General features: G+C 36.4%; 2 protein-coding genes across 2 annotated transcripts; one reads left to right on the top strand and one right to left on the bottom strand.

Annotated features, from left to right (window-relative positions):
- On the bottom strand, window positions 1–1433 carry LOC129629103 (olfactory receptor 52M1-like). The gene is made up of 2 exons (XM_055548879.1): window positions 308–1433; window positions 1–65 (listed from the first exon to the last, which is right to left on the bottom strand). The coding sequence occupies exons 1-2, from the start codon at window positions 1236–1238 to the stop codon at window positions 1–3; spliced, it is 996 nt and encodes a 331-aa protein (XP_055404854.1). The 5' UTR covers window positions 1239–1433.
- Window positions 1434–15619: 14186 nt separating this feature from the next.
- On the top strand, window positions 15620–16561 carry LOC129629118 (olfactory receptor 52A5-like). The gene has a single exon (XM_055548888.1). The coding sequence runs from the start codon at window positions 15623–15625 to the stop codon at window positions 16559–16561; it is 939 nt and encodes a 312-aa protein (XP_055404863.1). The 5' UTR covers window positions 15620–15622.
- The last annotated feature ends 2980 nt before the right edge of the window (window positions 16562–19541 follow it).

The following is a 19541-nucleotide window of genomic DNA, read 5'->3' as shown; positions in this document are numbered from 1 at the left end:
TCAAGCAACTTTTACACTTAGCGCCTTAATAACACGCTCCCGTATTTTCTTGGTCCTTACTCCATCAGATCAGATCAGATCAGATCAGTCGCTCAGTCGTGTCTGACTCTGCGACCCCATGAATCGCAGCACGACAGGCCTCCCTGTCCCTCACCAACTCCCGGAGTTCACTGAGACTCACATCCATCGAGTCAGTGATGCCATCCAGCCATCTCATCCTCTGTCGTCCCCTTCTCCTCTTGCCCCCAATCCCTCCCAGCATCAGAGTCTTTTCCAATGAGTCAACTCTTCACATGAGGTGGCCAAAATACAATGGGGTTGAGAAAAGGGGCCACCAAAAGATACATATTTGCAATAAAAATGTGGATATGTGCAGGTATATTTTTCCCAAAACTGTGAGTGAAAATGGAAAAACCAGATGTGGAGTAAAAGACAAGAATAACACAAACATGGGATCCACATGTGCCCAAAGCCTTAAAGCCAGCTTCTCGAGATGGCAAGCGGAATACAGACTGGAGGATGAAGACATAGGATACAGCAGTAAGAATCGCATCACATGAGCCAATGATAGAAGCCACACTGACGCTGTAACGTGAGGTGGCTCCTGTGTCCACACACGCCAGCTTCAGCACGGCCATAAACTCACAGTAGGTGTGGGCAATGATTCGTGTTCTGCAGTAAGGCAGCTGTTTGAGCAGAATGGGGTGTGGAGAAAAGAAGGCAACTCCCCGAATCACCACAATAATACCCATTATAGTGATGCGAGTGTGGGTCAGGATGGTGGTGTGGCGCAGTGGATGACAAATGGCCACATAACTGTCAATGGCCATGGTCAGGAAAAAGCCTGATTCCATGGTAGTGAAGCTGTGAATGAAGAACATTTGGGTCAGGCAGGCATCAACGGCAATGTCATGGGCTCCAAGCCAGAAGAGACAGAGCATGAGAGGCAGTGTAGACGTGTAGAGGACCAGGTCAGTGACTGAGAGCATGCATAAAAAGATGAACATAGGCTCATGGAGGCTTCGCTCTGCCCTCACCACAGCCAGAATGGTCACATTCCCCACCACCACCACCACATACATAGAGCAGAAGGGAATCCCAATCCAGACATGCAGGTGCTCCAGTCCTGGGATGCCCATCAGCGAGAAGGTGACAGGAGAGGGATGAAAGGTGTTGAGAGGAGGCATGATGGTTTTTTCTTTGATTTTTATCAGTTCTTCTGAAGATAAAGTTGCCATGCCAAGATACCATACCAGAAGCTGAAAATATGGGAGATTTAGTTGAGGAAGACCCTTAATGATCTGTTTGTAAAACAATTCAAATTCATAACCACATGAATTTTAATTCACTAGGATCAGAGACCAAATGCTGTGTTTGCAAATACATAAAGATCATTCATGTGTCACTGCATATTATCATAGGTGCATATAGGTCATCTTATCCATTTATTTCCAACAAAAAGTTTCTCTATTTACTTAATTCAACAACTATTTGTTAAGCAGCTACTGTGTAACAAACCATGTCCTAGGCACTGGGAATAAAGTAACACACATCAGACATTCTTCTCAAGGAGATTACACTCTACAAGAAAAACATCACAATAGGATGGTGATGAAAACGTTATGTAAGCTGATATCTAAATTTTGGAGCTCACACTCTATCTAGGATATCAGACATTCTTGGAATGGAAATAGCAAGAAAAATTACTGTGAAGCAGGAGCAAACAGACAAGAGTGTCAGTGGTGGGGTCTTAAAAATCAAAGGAGAAAGCAGGAGGCGATGAAGGCAATTTTCCCACATCAATGACTTAATCTTCACTTCCCCACTGTCCATTTTAGCAAAACATCAATTTTATAAGTGACTGTGTTGAGAATATTCTAAAACTATCTGCTTCAGTTTCCTCTGTAAAATCTTTATGAAAGATATTTATTTTTCCAATGATTATATGGTTCCAAATTTGTTGTAGATAACCTGACTTGGTGTATTTTCATCTTTCACTCATAAGTTCTCCATACCACCAGTTCCATAGGATTTATATTTCCTTTCCACTCCTTCCTGTGATAGTTGCCTGAAAATTATATTGCTAACATATTCACACTTTTCCAAATGCAATATCACAATGTGAAAAGTGCACAGTTAATATTTAAACTATGGATTTATGACTTGATAAAGTGGAGTCTAAGAAGAGCACGCTCAGATTCCCCAAGGTGAATAATACAAGATATTATTCCTCAGAATGCAGACGTATCTTCCAAAGCCATCTTGGGTTTTGACTTCCCTCTTCAAGCTGATTTTATGTCAATGATAAACAGAAACTATGTTCTTTGGAGCAAGCCTTAGAAAAGTCCTCCTTAATCTCTCAGTCAGTATTTCTCTCAAGTGAGAAGACTTTCCATGGCTGTAATTGATTAAGTAGGGACATTGTAAAACTTTTTGGGAGTTATTGAAAATTCTTGTTTCACTAGAAGACTGCATAACCCACAGTCTAGGTGATTTAAGTAGTAGAAATAAACAATCTCCACCTCCTGTTTTAAGATAAAGTTAAAATGCAGGCAATCAAGCTCCTGGAGTTACATATTAAATCTGGATAACTAAAAATTCATAGGGCTGCATGCAGTAAAAATGTGATATCAGTTGGGGTATTTCCAAATGAGAGAATGATCTTGACACCCTTTGGTTGGCTTCTTAAACGACAATAATATATCCCATGCCTCTGGATCTCATTTGTCACACTGCCTATGTGTCTAATATGAAGCATGGTGCATTATGATGTCAGGTTTTTCCTGTTTTTTCTACTGTATACCCTTTAAATAAAGACATTATTATATGTTCTTTGGACAAAAATATAAACAAGGACAATACATATACATACATACGTGAATATATACATATATGTGTATGTGTGTGCTAAGTCACTTCAGTCATGTCCAACTCTGTGCCACCCTATGGATTGCAGCCTGCCAGGCTATTCTGTCCATGGGATTCTCTAGGCAAGAATACTGGGGTGGGTTGCCATACCCTCTTCCAGGGGATATTCCCAACCCCAGAGATAAAACTCAGGTTTCTTAAGTCTCCTGCATTGGCAGGCTGGTTCTATACTAGAGCCACCTGGGAAGTCTATAAATATATATGTAAATATATATACATGAAATATATATATATATATATATATATATATGAATATATATGAATGTCTATTAAGGTTAATGCTATTCAATATTTTCCCATACTCAATATTTCAAACAGGCTATTTCACTGTAGAGATAGGCTCTTTTGTGCTCCTTCATTTATTCCTCCAGAAACCCACATTCTAATAGAAGCAGAGCTGTTCATACTTGATTGGTAAATTGACCTGCCTGTGTGCATGCTCACTCACTCAGTTGTGTCTGACTCTTTGCGACCCCATGGACTGTCTGTTCATGGAATTCTCCAGGCAAGAATACTGGAGTGGGTTGTCATTTCCTCCTCCAGGGGATCTTCCAACCCAGGGATCAAACTTGCATCTCCCGTGTCTCTTACCTTGGCACGGGGATTCTTTACCACTGAGCCACCTGGGAAGCTCTCTGTAAACTGACCTAATGATGTCCAAAGTACCAGTTATTGAATAAATCACATTGCTTTATGCTTCTCATAGTTCTAGTGGAGGGCTAAGCCTACATGGCAAAGAAGCCTTTGGGATCTCCCCTGGATAAAGGTGATAGGTGTGGAGGTGGGGGCTAAGGTTAGGGAAAAGAAGGACTCTTTATATCATTACAAATTATTTTGTTGTAGAGAAACCCTTGTTTACTAGTTATCTGTTCTCCCCCATCTCCCATCAAGGCAGCTACACTGAGTAGTACAACCATCAGCTCTTGAGGAGAAATATGATTTTTTTATGTCTCAAACAAGTTCTTCTGAAGATAATGTGAACTCATAAAGAAGCAAATAATTATCCCTTAACACGCTTACCAAAATCATGTAAACACACCTAAGTGGTCCAAATACCACTAACTGAAGAATTGTTTTCTAGGCATCTACATTTACCAAGACTTTATTCTAGTGAAAAACTCTTGAACTGCACATACGTGGCTTTTTGAATGATTTACCTTATAAAGCACACCATAAAGAAGCAAGTTGTAATGCAGTAAACTATCAAGTGGGATATGAATTCTATAGCAATAATAGCAATAGACCTAATTAAGTTTTGTGCCTAAAGGCAAGTCTCCTTAAGTGGTACCTAGAATGGCATCTAAAGAACATATTACTTCTGGTCTTGGGAACTGATATATATATATATATATTTGAAATATATACATGATATATATGTGTGTATATACACACACACACACACACCTCTATAGGCATGTGTGTGTATATATAAATATACACAAAACATAGACATAGGTATAGATACAGATATATATCAAAATGATAAGAGCACAAAGTTCCATCAGGAAGAGCAATCATAACACAATGAACTGAAAATTTTATGTAATTTGGATTCAATGAGTACACAACAGATGAGATTCTATGGGCAATAAAGTACATGAATACATATATTGTATAACCTACAGAGAATTTTATTATCCAATGTTTACAACAGTGTCTTTGTCTTATTCATATATGTTGTATGCATAAACACAAAATAGAACACTGCAAAAGATGAAAAGTACACACACTGAGGAATACACACATCAGTTTTCAAAGTGCTTTTGTCTACAAGCATACATGATATGATCACTAGGATGACATCTGCTTGAAAATACCAACCTGGGAATCCAGATGACACAAGGTATCCATTTTATTATTACCCATGTTTTATTTCTTTGAATAAATTATGCAACATAAAATAATTTTAAAAAGAGAGATAATCCTTACTCCTATGATATCCTTAGAAAAGATCTATGCCTCCTAAAATCTGGTTCTTTCAAAATTTCATCCATTGAAAATAAGTGTGTATTTCCTTTGCTCAAAGACTATTTCTCCTTCTTTGAATTTAGGTCTTTCATAAAATAAGATGGTGTGTTTTATGGAATCTCATGTCTTATAAAGTTATACTGAGATCACCCTTTTCTCCACCCTTCTCTACTTTCATGACAACCCTAAGTCGCTTGTACAAGAAACTGATTTAGAGCCAACAAGAAACTCAAAGACCTAGCTTTTATATGTAGCAGCCTCAATATAATATTCTCAGAGGATAAGCAAGAATTACATTTGTCACAAAGGGGTCCCTATGGAATCAATGCCAGAAGGAAGACTATTTTGTATACTTGAAGCAATTGATAATCTACATAATTTAAGAGCTAGCAGTTTATTTCTGTATTTCCTCCAATTTTAGTGACACATCTAGCCATTCTTCAAAAATATGATATTATTTAATGTCAACCACTTAACAGGACCTGAAATCCTGAAAAAGGTCAAAAAGGCAAATAACATATTGTTTATTCCTTTGATTAACACAGTTTAATTACAACTTGAAACAAGAGTGAGTGACTCGATTTCCTTTGGATATATTTCTAAAAGTGCAGCTACTGAATAATATGGCACTTCTATGTTTTGCTTTGTTTAAATTTTTGAGGAAACTCCATACTGTGTCCCATCATTACTGCACTAATTTATATTCTCACAAACAGAGTACAGGGATTTCTGTTTCTTCACAGTCTGTCCAAAATTTGTTGCTGTTGTCTTTTTTTCACACTAACCTTCATAATAGGTGATATCCATTGTGACTTTGGTTTGCATTTCCTTTATGATTAATGATGTTGAACACCTTTTTCATATAAATATTAGCCATTCATGTCTTCTTTTGAGAAACATCTCTTCAGGTCACTTGCCTAATTTCTAATGGAGTTACTTTATTATTGCTGCACTGAGTTACATGAAATATATGAATTCCTCATATATTTTGTATCCTAACCCCTAAACAACTCCATGCCTTGCAAATATTTCTTCCCATTCCATAGATTATTATTTACTCTGTTGATTGTTTCCTTTAAGAGGACAGAATCTTTTTAGTTCCACACAAACCCATTTGATTATTTTTGCTTTGCTGGCTAATTTTTGATGCCATATCTAAAACATCATTGCCCAGACAAATGTGAAGAAGCCTTTTCCCTCCATTTTCTTCTAGGAGTTTTATGGTTTCAGGACTTTAATCCATTTTAGTTCATTTTTTGTATGATGCCAGATAGAGCTCTAATTTCATTCTTCCGCATGTGGGTGTCCAGTTTTCCCAATACCGTTTATTGAAGAGAATATCCTTTTTCCATTGTGTTCTGGCACCCTTGTAGACTGTATAGGTTTATTTCTAGGCTGTGTTATCTGTTACATTGATCTCCTTTCTCTGACTTTATGCCAGTTCCATACTGTTTTGATTACTACGCTGCTGCTGCTGCTAAGTCACTTCAGTTGTGTCTAACTCTGTGCGACCCCATAGACAGCAGCCCACCAGGCTCCTCCGTCCCTGGGATTCTCCAGGCAAGAACTCTATAGTGGGTTGCTATTTCCTTCTCCAATGCATGAAAGTGAAAAGTGAAAGTGATTACTATAGCTTTGTAACATATTTTGAAATAAGGAAGTGAGATGCCTCCATCTTTGTTCTTACTCAATATTGTTTTGACTATTTGAGATCTTTTGTGATTCCATATGAATTTTAGATTTTTTTTTTCTATTTCTGTTTGAGTGCCATTAAATTTTCAATAGGGATTACAATGAATCTGTAGATCACTTTAGACAGTTTGGAAATTTTAACAATATCAATTCTTGTAATCCATGAATGTAACGTCTTTCCAATTACCTAGATCTTCTTTCATTTTTTTCTTAATAGCTTTATAATTTTCAGTGTTCAAGTTTTTTGCCTCTTTGTTTATGTTTATTCATAACTATTTTATTCTTTTTGTTGGTATTCTGAACAGAACTGTTTTCTCAATTTTCTTTTAGAATTGTTTACTGATTTTGTACAAAAACAAAATGATTTATTATACTGATTTTGTGTTGTGCAACTAAATTTATTAGTTCTAATAGTTACAATTAATAAACCAGAATACTAAACTATTCACTAGTATCAGAAGTAGTCATACATTCTGCACTTTATTCTTGCCATCCTAATTTTTCTTCAACTGGCTCTCCATCACAGCTGCTAAACTCACTTATCTGCTTTGTACTGGAAGACTCCATCCCATATTACCCTGAACTTTACTAATAATTTCCCTCAATGCCCAACTTTTTAATAATGACTCATTTCATACTCTTTAAAAAGAAAGAGAAAAGTGGTTTACATTACACTATAGACTAAAATTGAGGTTAAGTATTCAGACATACACATACACACATATATGCATTTATTAATTGAGTAATTAATTCAATATATATTCTTCCCAACATGGAAATGAAGGATTTTCCTTTATTTATTTATTTATTTGCCAATTTTGGAACCATTCATTTTCCAATCACATAGAGAGAAAAGATGTATCTAAGGGAGCCTCAAGTGTTTGGCTCACAACAAAGGGCTCACTATCTTCTAAAAGATTGTGTTTAAAGGATAAGTAAGTTTGTGATGGAGGCTGCTTCATTAAAAGAAATAACTCTCTGTTGTGCAACGCAGCTTGAAACAACTGTTTGTGTTCATACTGCAGTGGCTCCTTACTCATCACAGCTCCAAGCACCAGGTAAACAAGGTTTCTGCCTAAAGGAACATCAATCCAGACACAGGAAAAAGGTATAGCCAAACTAAGTATACATTCATGTAGTGACTTGCTGCTGCTAAGTCGCTTCAGTCGTGTCCGACTCTGTGCGACCCCAGAGACGGCAGCCCACCAGGCTCCCCCGTCCCTGGGATTCTCCAAGAAAGAACACAGGAGTGGGTTGCCATTTCCTTCTCCAATGCATGAAAGTGAAAAGTGAAAGTGAAGTCGCTCAGTCGTGTCCGACTCCTAGCGACCCCATGGACTGCAGCCCACCAGGCTCCTCCGTCCATGGGATACTCCAGGCAAGAGTACTGGAGTGGGGTGCCATTGCCTTCTCCTGTAGTGACTTAGAAGTTTTAAAGAGTATTACATGGACTATATGGGCCAGAGATAAGTAGTAAGAAGGCAAAATACCAACAGAGACATGAAGAAATAAGAAGAGAATTCCAGTGTATCCTACTGATCCAAGAAAACGTTGACATTAATTCTTGCTTAAATGACTTCACTTTCAACTCTAATTAATCAATTTTAACTACAATTAATTCTTTTCTAAAACATTTTTTTCCTTCAAATCCACATATTAAATACTTTACCATTCAAAATAGATGAGGAATATTGTGAGAAATACAGCTAGAGAAAAAAGATTATATATATGTGTGTGTATATTCATATATATACACACATATATATTCATATATTTATGAATGTGTTTATACATATACGCATTTTTATACATATGCATGTATACACAAACTAACTTCTCCATCTCCCACAATATTCCCTATCATAATGAACTCTAATGACATGAAATGTATGTATGACCTTTGTTTCAAGACTATTCTTTTGCTATATCCATCCCTTTGCTTGAATTTCTTCATTATGTTTTTCACTCAGTAAGCTTCAATTTACAGTTTACAATTCAAATAAAATCTAAGACACGGTAAAACTAATCTGTGGTAATAAAAACAAGAAATATTAATAGTTTCTTGAAGTGAAGAGAGGTTTGGCTGATGATTGGAATGTGGCCTAAGGGAGTCTCTGAGATACTGAAAATTTTTAGTACCTAAAAATTAGGTGATGATTACATAGTAGTATACATATATTAAAAGTTCATCATACTGAGAAACAGAATCATTATCCTTTTGATGGACATTTCAGTCATTGGGGTTAGTCTGAAAAAGACTACTACAAAAATTACTATATAAGACTTACTGTGGACTTATATGTGTTACTTTTTAGTAAATACTATGTAGTAGAATTGTTGGGTCATGAGGGAAGTTTGTAGTTCTTTGAAAGTAAAATTCTAATAGAGACAAAAAAGATTAAACCATATTGATATGGGACATACAAAGACTATACATATATGTACATACATTTATACATATATATACTACTATTTAATAATGTAGCTATAAAATGAGAAATCTCTCTTTGTCTTTCTTGCTTTATGCTTTAAAAATGAATATTTTACTATTCTATGTATATGAATGGCTTCAAATTCTTTGTAGAATAAGACAATGTTAAATAAATGAATAAATATACACATAAATATATACAATGAATAACATTTCTGAAATGTTTTTCGCCTAAAGGAGATTATATTGTTTAATGGAAAATCTCAAATTAATAAATGCATATTGGAGAAAGAAGAGAGTGGGGAGGCAAATATTCCAGAAGGAGTGGACAACTGATGAAAACCTTACCCTGAGAAAACAGTGCGATAGGCATAAAAAACAAGAGTGAGAAAAAAGAGAGAAAGTGGAAGAAAGGAAGGAAAGACACAAGAAAGAGGTAAAAGACAAGCAATTATAAAGGAGTAAAATGAAAAACAATCATAAAGCATAGAAAAGAAGGTAAGATAATGGGATGGGAAGAAGGGAGAGATGTCAGCCATTGAATAAATTGCTGAGGAAACTGTGAAGAAAAAAGAATAGTAAAAGTAATGAAGATGATAACTGTTAGTGCATGAAAGCATTTTCTTCTCCTCATAATTCAAATTGATTTTGTTTGTGTACTGCAGCTGGATAAATAATTCTGAGGCTGGACAACTACTGACAGCTTAATACCCAAAATAAAAACATAAATAAGTAAATAAACAAAAATGTGATGGCATCATGTGAGGATTGAAAGTGAGTGCAGACAGTTGAGCTTCACTCAGAAGAAAACTACCTAGGTGGACATCCTCATATTTTGGTCACTGTCACTTAAACCCCACAATCTGCATGCTTGCTACAGAAAGGCATCTTCACATTGCAATCTTAGTTAATTAATGATTTTTGAAGTAAGTGAGTGAACTACTAAAGCTCTGGGTCAAGAAACAGTCTACATTTGCAACCGCTGAGAGGGAAAACCTATTACTGACAGTCTTCTTAGATCCTCACCTCTTCAGTTCAGTTCAGCTCAGTTCAGTTCAGTTCAGTTCAGTCGCTCAGTCCTGTCTGACTCTTTGTGACCCCATGGACTGCAGTATGCCAGGCTTCCCTGTCTATCACCAACTCCTGGAGCTTACTCAAACTCATGTCCATTGAGTCGGTAATGCCATCCAACTATCCTTACCTCTTAACAACTATCAAACTCTTCTGTGACAGTCAATTAGTATAGTTAGCTTTGAATAAAACATTTTTAAAACCTGGCTACTCAGCAAGTCTCCTTTATAATAATGAATAACTTTAATGTTTTTTAAAAATATTTCTACACATGTATACCTGTGGCGGATTCATTTTGATATTTGGCAAAACTAATACAATTTTGTAAAGTTTAAAAATAAAATAAAATAAAAATAAATAAATAATTCTTTGGCCCATTTTTTTTTTTTTTGGTTGTTTATCTTTCTGGAATTGAGCTGCAGGAGTTGCTTATATATTTTTGAGATTAGTTGTTCGTCAGTTGCTTCATTTGCTATTATTTTCTCCCATTCTGAAGGCTGTTTTTCACCTTGCTAATAGTTTCTTTTGTTGTGCAGAAGCTTTTAATTTTAATTGGATCCCATTTGTTTACTTTTGCTTTTATTTCCAATGTTCTGGGAGGAGGGTCATAGAGGATCCTGCTGTGATTTATGTGGGAGAGTGTTTTGCCTATGTTCTCCTCTAAGAGTTTTATAGTTTCTGGTCTTATGTTAAGATCTTTAATCCATTTTGAATTTATTTTTGTGTATGGTTGTAGAAAGTGTTCTAGTTTCATTCTTTTACAAGTGGTTGACCAGTTTTCCCAGTACCACTTGTTAAAGAGATTGTCTTTTCTCCATTGTATATTCTTGCCTCCTTTGTCAAAGAGGTGTCCATAGGTGCATGGGTTTATCTCTGGGCTTTCTATTTTGTTCCATTGATCTATATTTCTGTTTTTGTGCTAGTACCTAACAAACACATGAAAAGATGCTCAACATCACTCATTATCAGAGAAATGCAAATCAAAACCACTATGAGGTATCATTTCATGCCAGTCAGAATGGCTGCGATCCAAAAGTCTACAAGCAATAAATGCTGGAGAGGATGTGGAGAAAAGGGAACCCTCTTACACTGTTGGTGGGAACGCAAACTAGTACAACCACTATGGAGAACAGTGTGGAGATACCTTAAAAAACTGGAAATAGAACTGCCATACGACCCAGCAATCCCACTGCTGGGCATACACACTGAGGAAACCAGAAGGGAAAGAGACACGTGTACCCCAGTGTTCATCGCAGCACTGTTTATAATAGCCAGGACATGGAAGCAACCTAGATGTCCATCAGCAGATGAATGGATAAGAAAGCTGTGGTACATATACACAATGGAGTATTACTCAGCCATTAAAAAGAATACATTTGAATCAGTTCTAATGAGGTGGATGAAACTGGAGCCAATTATTCAGAGTGAAGTAAGCCAGAAAGAAAAACACCAATACAGTATGCTAACGCATATATATGGAATTTAGAAAGATGGTAACAATAAGCCTGTATGCAAGACAGCAAAAGAGACATAGATGTATAGAACAGTCTTTTGGACTCTGTAGGAGAGGGAGGTGGGGGATGATTTGGGAGAATGGCATTGAAACATGTGTAATATCATATAATAAACGAATCACTAGTCCAGGTTCGATGCAGGATACAGGATGCTTGGGGCTGGTGCACTAGGATAACCCAGAGGGATGGTATGGGGAGGGAGGTGGGAGGGGATTCAGGATTGGGAACATGTGTACACCTGTGGCGGATTCAGGTTGATGTATGGCAAAACCAATACAATATTGTAAAGTAATTAGCCTCTAATTAAAATAAATAAATTTAAATTAAAAAATAAGTAAAATAAAATGCTGCCTTGGTCATTAATTTTTCTGTCCATCGCCATGTCATTTTTGTTCTCTGTGTTTACAATTTTTCATCAACAAAAAGAGAGTTGGGGAGCTAGATTAATATAATTTAGATTTGAAATAATTTTCCAGATAATTTAGTCTCATCTTGTTATTTATAGTCCTCAAGTAATTTATTATGTATGAAAAATGGTTCCCATGATTTTGGATTCAAGTCACCTGGAGGCCTGTTGACTCTAATGTTCTTCAGCTTCCTAAAAACTAAAAAGAATAATTATGAGCAACAGACCATCTATGTCTGTAGAGATATGGTATATGTTTGAGTGATATGGAAAGTAAGACAATATAGGAAAATTGTAAGCCTTGAAAAGGTTTAGTATCTTATCAATTTTTACAAAATATTAGTCTTCTTTGTGATAAGGCAATAGATATCCCGATCTCCTTTCTGGCTTATTGTTTCTATTGGAGATCATCTATTAGCACCTTTTCTTCCTCTTCTTCTCAATAAGTAAGAATTATATGATCCCATATGTAACTGGATTATTTAAAAACTATGGTGCCCTGGGATGACCCTGAGGGATGGGATGGGGAGGGAGGTGGGAGGGGGTTCAGGATGGGGGACATGTACACCCATGGCTGATTCATGTGAATGTATAGCAAAAACCACTACAATATTGTAAAGTAATTAGCCTCCAATTAAAATAAACAAATAAATTAAAACAAACAAACAAACAAAAAGCTAAAGGTCATCAAACCCAAGCCCTTATTGTTTCTCATCCTAATTGTATTTAATACAATTTAGATGCATTGGGCTCACAGCATTTTATTCCTACTAATTCACAAAGCTTGTAAATCAGTAATTATTACAAATACACTTTAGAAAATTATGTGACATTTCCTAACCATATGATACTAAAGATATCACCTTAATATTTTGGCTGTGGTCAATCTTATACATAGGAAGATGAAGAAAGCTCTTAAGCTCTGGAATTTTCATCTTCTTGTGAGTTTTTATTTTTTCTTTTTTTTCCATTTCTATAATCAAGGAGTTTTCAGTTGTGTGTTTTGTTCTGCTTCCTCAATATTATTAGCTTGTATCTTGGTAAAATAACCAGTTTTTTTTCATAGCTACCATAGATAATATCTGAACTGTGCCAACCACCAATCTAGTCTATATATTATCTCATTTAGCACTGAGGTAAGTGAGGTTATTACTGCTTTATAGGCAAGTGAACTCTAATATCCCATAAAATCTTCAGCAAGATTCTATAGTTAAGTGTGGGAAGGTGGGATCTAGGAATTAGTAGCCAGGTCATCTGTCATATTTTCAAGCACTTAATTTTAACTTCTTGTTTTTCAGTCACTCAGTTCTGTCTGACTCTTTGTGACCCCATGGACTACAGCACACCAGGCTTTCCTGTCCTTCACCATCTCCTGGAGTTTGCTCAAATTCATGTCTGTTGAGTCCATGATACCATCCAACCATCTCATCCTCTGTCATACCCTTCTCCTCCTGCCTTCAATCTTTCCCAGCATCAGGGTCATTTCCAATGAGTTGGCTCTTTGCATCAGGTGGCCAAAGTATAACTGTGTTAAATGTGCTATGCTGTGCTTAATCTCTCAATCGTGTCAGACTCTCTGTGATCCAATTACTGATAATTAGACAACTAATCTGATAAAAGCATTGTCATCAAGTGGGTGTGACTATTTATTTTTGCCTTTACAATTCAGGCAATATTTGAATTCAGGAGACACTGATTTATTTAGATTCTGAGATTTCCTTTTCTCTTAGCTTCTATCATTTCTCACAACTCACACATAATTATTAGCAACATCTTCCACACATTTCATCATTTCTCCCACTACATCCTTCCAAATACTACATATAAATATAAAAGAAAATTATTTGTCACAACATTTATTGCTTTAATCCACATCTTATGACTATTATGACTATAGTATTAATATCAATACAGTATATAGAATTCATATTGGTGGAGGATCACAAGCAAAGAGATCTCAGTGTACCTCCATCATTCTTTTTTCATTTGTATGAGAATTATTACACCAAAAATATTTTTTATACCTCTATGCTGCTGCTGCTAAGTCACTTCAGTCATGTCTGACTCTGTGCGACCCCATAGACGGCAGCCCACCAGGCTCCCCCGTCCCTGGGATTCTCCAGGCAAGAACACTGGAGTGGGTTGTACATGTGCTTTAAGTGACTATGAAACAGCTACTTATATGATCTTTTCAAGAGACTGACACCATAGACAAACAAAAATAGAGGCTTCCACTTATATTCATAAATGGCTTCCTTTTCCATGGTATATGAATATGACCGGATCAGAGGAAACCTCTTTGTGGGAGTAGTTTAAATCAGTTTTTAGGCATGGACAGACAGTAGTAAAATCTGAAATGGTCCAAATATTACAGAATGATTAATGAAACAGACATTAATAGGAAATAAAAATAAATTTCTTAAATTTGAGATTAGGTTCTTATAAAAGGGAACCCAAGTCAAATACAGAAAAGAGTATAAAACTAGGGAGATACTAGAGTTGGTCATTATATTCAAAAGTGCTTCAGAATCCAAGCCACAGCTAATGAACCACAGTATACTGTAGAGAGTCATAGTAAAATTTGGGATCACAGTACAGTGTAAAGCTAGTAAAAAGAAAAGTCGGATCCCCACTGCATAAAGCAGAAGGATATACAACTAGTTATCTACTGAACTTTAACTTGTGGGGGAAAAGCATAATATCCTGCATCCTGCTATATGTTACATGTAAACTAGCTTAGTTCTGCTTTTGACTCAATTCTACCCTATTTTCAGCTATTACCCTTCTTGAAATATTTCTATTTTTTTTTTTTTTAATTTCCTAAAGCCTCCCTGTAAAAATATCCTCTGTATTTCACCTTCCCTATTCCATGCAACAGTTCTCCTTAAACATAAATGAAGGATAATTTATAGAACCAACAACCCCAGAAGCCTTTAAAAATAGATCACCTTCTCCAAATCTCCTCTAATGGGCATGCTTAATGCCCTGCCAAATAGTGACTTGTTCAGCATCTTGATATTGGAATAAGTGAATGTAAGATAGCTAAACTCACTCCTACCGATCTACAATTGAGAACTAATGCCAATGACTTGGGGATAAATAGCATGCTCTCTGGGACCAGGAGTAGACTGCTTAAAGGTGAAGATTCCCAATAGGATTGTGGACTAATGATCATGGGCGATAGCAACAGTACTTTCTGGATCCTTAAGAATCCTAGGGAGAATTTTCACTTACAGCAAAATTGGGTTGGTATCTAGAGATAAAGAAAGAAAGCCTGGCAGTTTTGCAAATGGCCCAGACTCTAGGTCAAGGAAAATGCAAGAAGAGTGTTCTGAATCATAGTTTCTACTTACATAAATGGTAGGTTAGAAATCCTGAGACTTTTCCCTGTTGTCTCTAGGAAAGGTTTTGTAGGATGGCTTTCTATCGCCATCCTGTCATCCTGCATAGAACCTCTCAATATTCTGGCCTGATTGTCATCTAAAGCACTAAGTTTATTTCTTTAATGTCTGATATGTCTTAATGATAGTGAGGTCAGTGTCCTGTTTCACTTCTCATTCATTCTCTTCTGTAGGTATGAGAATCAGCGGTGAAAAGAGATCACTAACATCCATGGAATCCATGAACATGTCATATATGGACCCCAAAACAGTGACACTGATTGGTATCCCTGGACTGGAGCATGTGCAGTTTTGGATTGGGTTTTCCTTCTTTGCTGTGTGCCTAGTGGCTCTTCTGGGAAACATCATTTTACTGATCATTATCCCTACAGAACACAGTCTGCACCAGCCCATGTACATCTTCTTGGTAGTGTTGGCAGCCACTGACATAGGACTCTGTGTAGCCATTGCTCCGAAAATGTTGGCTATCTTCTGGTTTGGCTTTTATTCCATGGCCTTTGATGCTTGCTTAGCCCAGATGTTCTTCATCCATGCCTTGCAGGGCATGGAATCTGGAATCCTGTTGGCAATGGCCTTTGACCGCAATGTTGCCATCTGTGATCCTTTGAGGCACACAACCACCCTTACACCTTTCCTTCTGGTTAGTATGGTGCTGGCCATGGCAATCCGAGCAACAGTGCTCGTTGGCATCTTACCCATTCTACTCAAAAGACTGCACTTTTTCCAATCCATTGTAATTGCCCACTCTTACTGTGAGCACATGGCTGTGGTCAAGCTGGCTGCAGAGGACACCCATGTCAATAAAACATGTGGTCTTTTCGTAGGTTTCACAATTCTAGGATTTGACATGATTTTCATCCTCATTTCCTATATCCTTATTTTCCAGGCTGTTTTTCATCTACACCAAAAGGAGGCACGGCTTAAAGCGTTCAACACGTGTACAGCTCACATTTTTGTTTTCCTTGAGTTTTATATTCTTGCCTTTTTCTCCTTCTTCAGCCATTGGTTTAGACATGTTGTGCCCTCTTCCCACATTCTTCTGTCTACCATCTACCTCCTTGTGCCACCTGCACTCAACCCTATTGTCTATGGTGTGAAAAATAAGGTAATTCGCAAGCGTGTGGCATGGATATTTTTCCTGAATCACTGATAATAGCGGTGATCCATCAAATATTAAGATCATAGGAAGAATATTTTCATTTCCTAAAGATAGAGATGACATTGGCTAAACTCTGTGTATTCATTGTTAAAGACTTCACTTCATCATACTCAAACTTTTAGACATTTATTTCACAAACTACAGATAGAATAAAATAAAATCTCTTCAGGTCAATACTGATATTAGTTCTATTTAATAATTTTATTTCTAATTTCATTTTTATTGCTTTCTTTTAATTTTTATTTAATTTGTAATTATGTTATTTATTGATAGGACAATTCATTAATATTTTTCAATATTTACCTTTTGCAATATTTGTATTTTAAACTACAGTTACATCTTAAACTATTGTCTCTTCTGCAGCCCAGAATTTTGGCATTTTGTCTTAAAGTGCTGTAATATTCCAGTAACTAATAACAAACTGTCATTCACATCTTCCTGGCTTAAACTTTAAAAACACCAAATCAGAGTCCCTCATTTGGAGTAGCTTCTTGAGTCTACCTACATTCCTAATATATCTTACTAGATGAGAGCAGAGAATGTTGGTTACAGTCTATATCCTAGTGCAACAGTCATAGCTAAAGGAGCTTTTGTCCAGGTGCACAGTTGCTACCACAGACTTTCTACTGGTGCCATTGACATCATTTCTGTTACCACTAGAGCATCCCTCAAATCGAACTGCCACCTTAACCATTGTAAGCTAGCCTTGAAATCTGGCTGTCCTACCAAAACTCTAGTCTTCAAGCAAGCACAGAGAAATTCCTAGGTGATTCTCCATGAGTTGGAGCTTTCGCAGAGTAAGAGACAATCAACCCACAGCTCAGTTTCATTTCCATTAGTTCTGCCTAGCCCTGTGTTTGGCATCTAGATGTATGTCTAAATTATTGCATCTCCTGGGAAAGAGTCACACAGTCCGAATAATGATAGGAGACAAAGCCTGCTGACCTTTTCGTATATGGGCTTGCAGGTATTCTCACTCAAGGTCAGTCAGGTGGCATGGCTTAGTTTGGCTTGTAATCGTCATTTGCCCCAGTGGCATTATCATTCATATCAGTTCAGATATGGCTACATTCATGGGTAGGCTCATTTCATGTCCAGAAGTGGAGAAGAGAAATCTTTCTTCCAATGCAGATATAATTTCATTCCAACTTTCATAAATTGTTCTTCTGGATTTGGATCCTTAAATGTGAGCAATAACCCAGACATGGTGATGTAAATTGTGCCATCTTTCTCAGTTCACTAGTTTAATCAGTTGCATACCTAAGGCTACTTTATACCATGGTGTACAGTACGGTTCTGTGCTAGCAAGGCACTCTTCCTGATCCATGGACACAAAGCTGGCATTCTTGCACTATTCAGATAATCAGTTGCTTCAATCCCATAGTGCAGTTGTCTCTTTCACTTGTACTGTCACAACAAGGCTTTGAACACAGACAGAACCTTTACACTTCTAGCCATCCTGGGAATGTTCTTAATCTTAATCGATTCATCTAATCTCTTTCTCTAAGCCAGCCATATTGTTAGGTCAACCTATAACTCTGGTTAATGCTCAAAGTATTAAAAAACCTTGTGTTTTCAAATATCCCCATGAAATGCAATTTACTTTACAACAATAATATGATATAATTGAAGATAATGTTATGCAGAATGTTCTAGTTTTCCTCATGAATATTTTTTGCACAATCCTGAATGTAAAATGTATCTTCCTTACACTTCTGAAATATAGGTAGCACAAGAGTTGCCCCTCAAAAAGTCCCTGATAACTTGTATCAATTAACAAGAACTAATACAAATTATGTCATGCCCTTAACAGATTTTTATCTAAGTATGCATTCTGTCTTCTCAGTGTAGGGTACTTATATGTAGCTGCACACCTACAATATAACTTAGCTCCAGGTCCTCAGACAACTGATTAAAACTATGCATCTCTACTCCTAGTAGACCACACTATGTTGAAACAAAAATTTATACTAATTATGACAAAGTGGTATTGATACAAAGATTTTTTTTAAATGACCAATGCAATAAATAAGAGGTCTAGAATGGACAGTTGTCTGAATATGACAAATATATCACACAGTGCAATAGAGAATAATGTTCTTTCCTTTTAATATATGCTGTTAAGTTGAATATTCATATTTATTACTCTAAAGTTTAGTTCTAACAACTACACCATATACAAAGAGCAGAGCAGATTTATTTTAGATTTTAATAGAAGGGCCAAATAATAAAGCCACCAGAAGAAAATATGGGAGGGAATGTATCTGTATTATATTAGGGTAAGCAAAGTTTTCTTAAAGAGTATTATATTGCCCATTGGACTATGTAAAAATTAAGCTTTCTATATTCATCCAAAAGTACTACTAATTAAAGGAGAAAGATACAAGGACAAGATATATACATAAATTGCACTGACTCCATTGATTATTCTGGTGAAAATTGATAACATAATTATATTCTTCAAACACAAGACTATAGTTATATCTCCATTTATTTAGGTCTTTTAAAAATTTCAGTGTTTTGTAGCTTTGAATATATAAGTTTTACATATATTTTGATCTATTTTTTGAACTATTATAAATGATGTGCATTCATGCTAAGTCATTTCAGTCATGTCTGATTCTGTGAAACCCTATGGACTGTAGCCCACCAGGCTTCTCTGTCCATGGGATTCTTCAGGCCAGAATACTAGGGTTGCTTGCCATGCCCTCCTCCAGGGGATCTTCCCGACCCAAGGATCAAACCCGCATCTCTTAAGTCTCCTGTATTGGCAGCTGGGCTCTTTACCACTAGCGCCACCTGGGAAGGCCATTATAAATGACACTTATTTTTAAATTTTAGTTGCAGTTGTCCATTGACTGAATTTTGTACATGGATCTTGATAAACATTATTTCTGGAAGATTTCCTTAAATTCCTTGGTATTTTCTATGTAAATAGCATGTCATTTGCAAAAAGGGATAATTTTATTTC

Source organism: Bubalus kerabau, chromosome 15, assembly GCF_029407905.1.
Source record: "Bubalus kerabau isolate K-KA32 ecotype Philippines breed swamp buffalo chromosome 15, PCC_UOA_SB_1v2, whole genome shotgun sequence".
In the NCBI taxonomy this organism is placed as follows: Eukaryota; Metazoa; Chordata; class Mammalia; order Artiodactyla; family Bovidae; genus Bubalus; species Bubalus kerabau.
This window is presented reverse-complemented; position numbering and strand designations above follow the sequence as displayed.

What these genes read in the sequence shown, in the direction of transcription:
- LOC129629118 (XM_055548888.1), top strand. Translation starts at nt 15,623, where the DNA reads ATGGAATCCATGAACATGTCATATATGGACCCCAAAACAGTGACACTG.
- LOC129629103 (XM_055548879.1), bottom strand. Translation starts at nt 1,238, where the DNA reads ATGGCAACTTTATCTTCAGAAGAACTGATAAAAATCAAAGAAAAAACC. An exon ending in TTTTCTCAACCCCATTGTAT is followed by an intron (nt 66 to 307) that starts TTTGGCCACCTC and finishes TGATCTGATCTG; the next exon opens with ATGGAGTAAGGACCAAGAAA.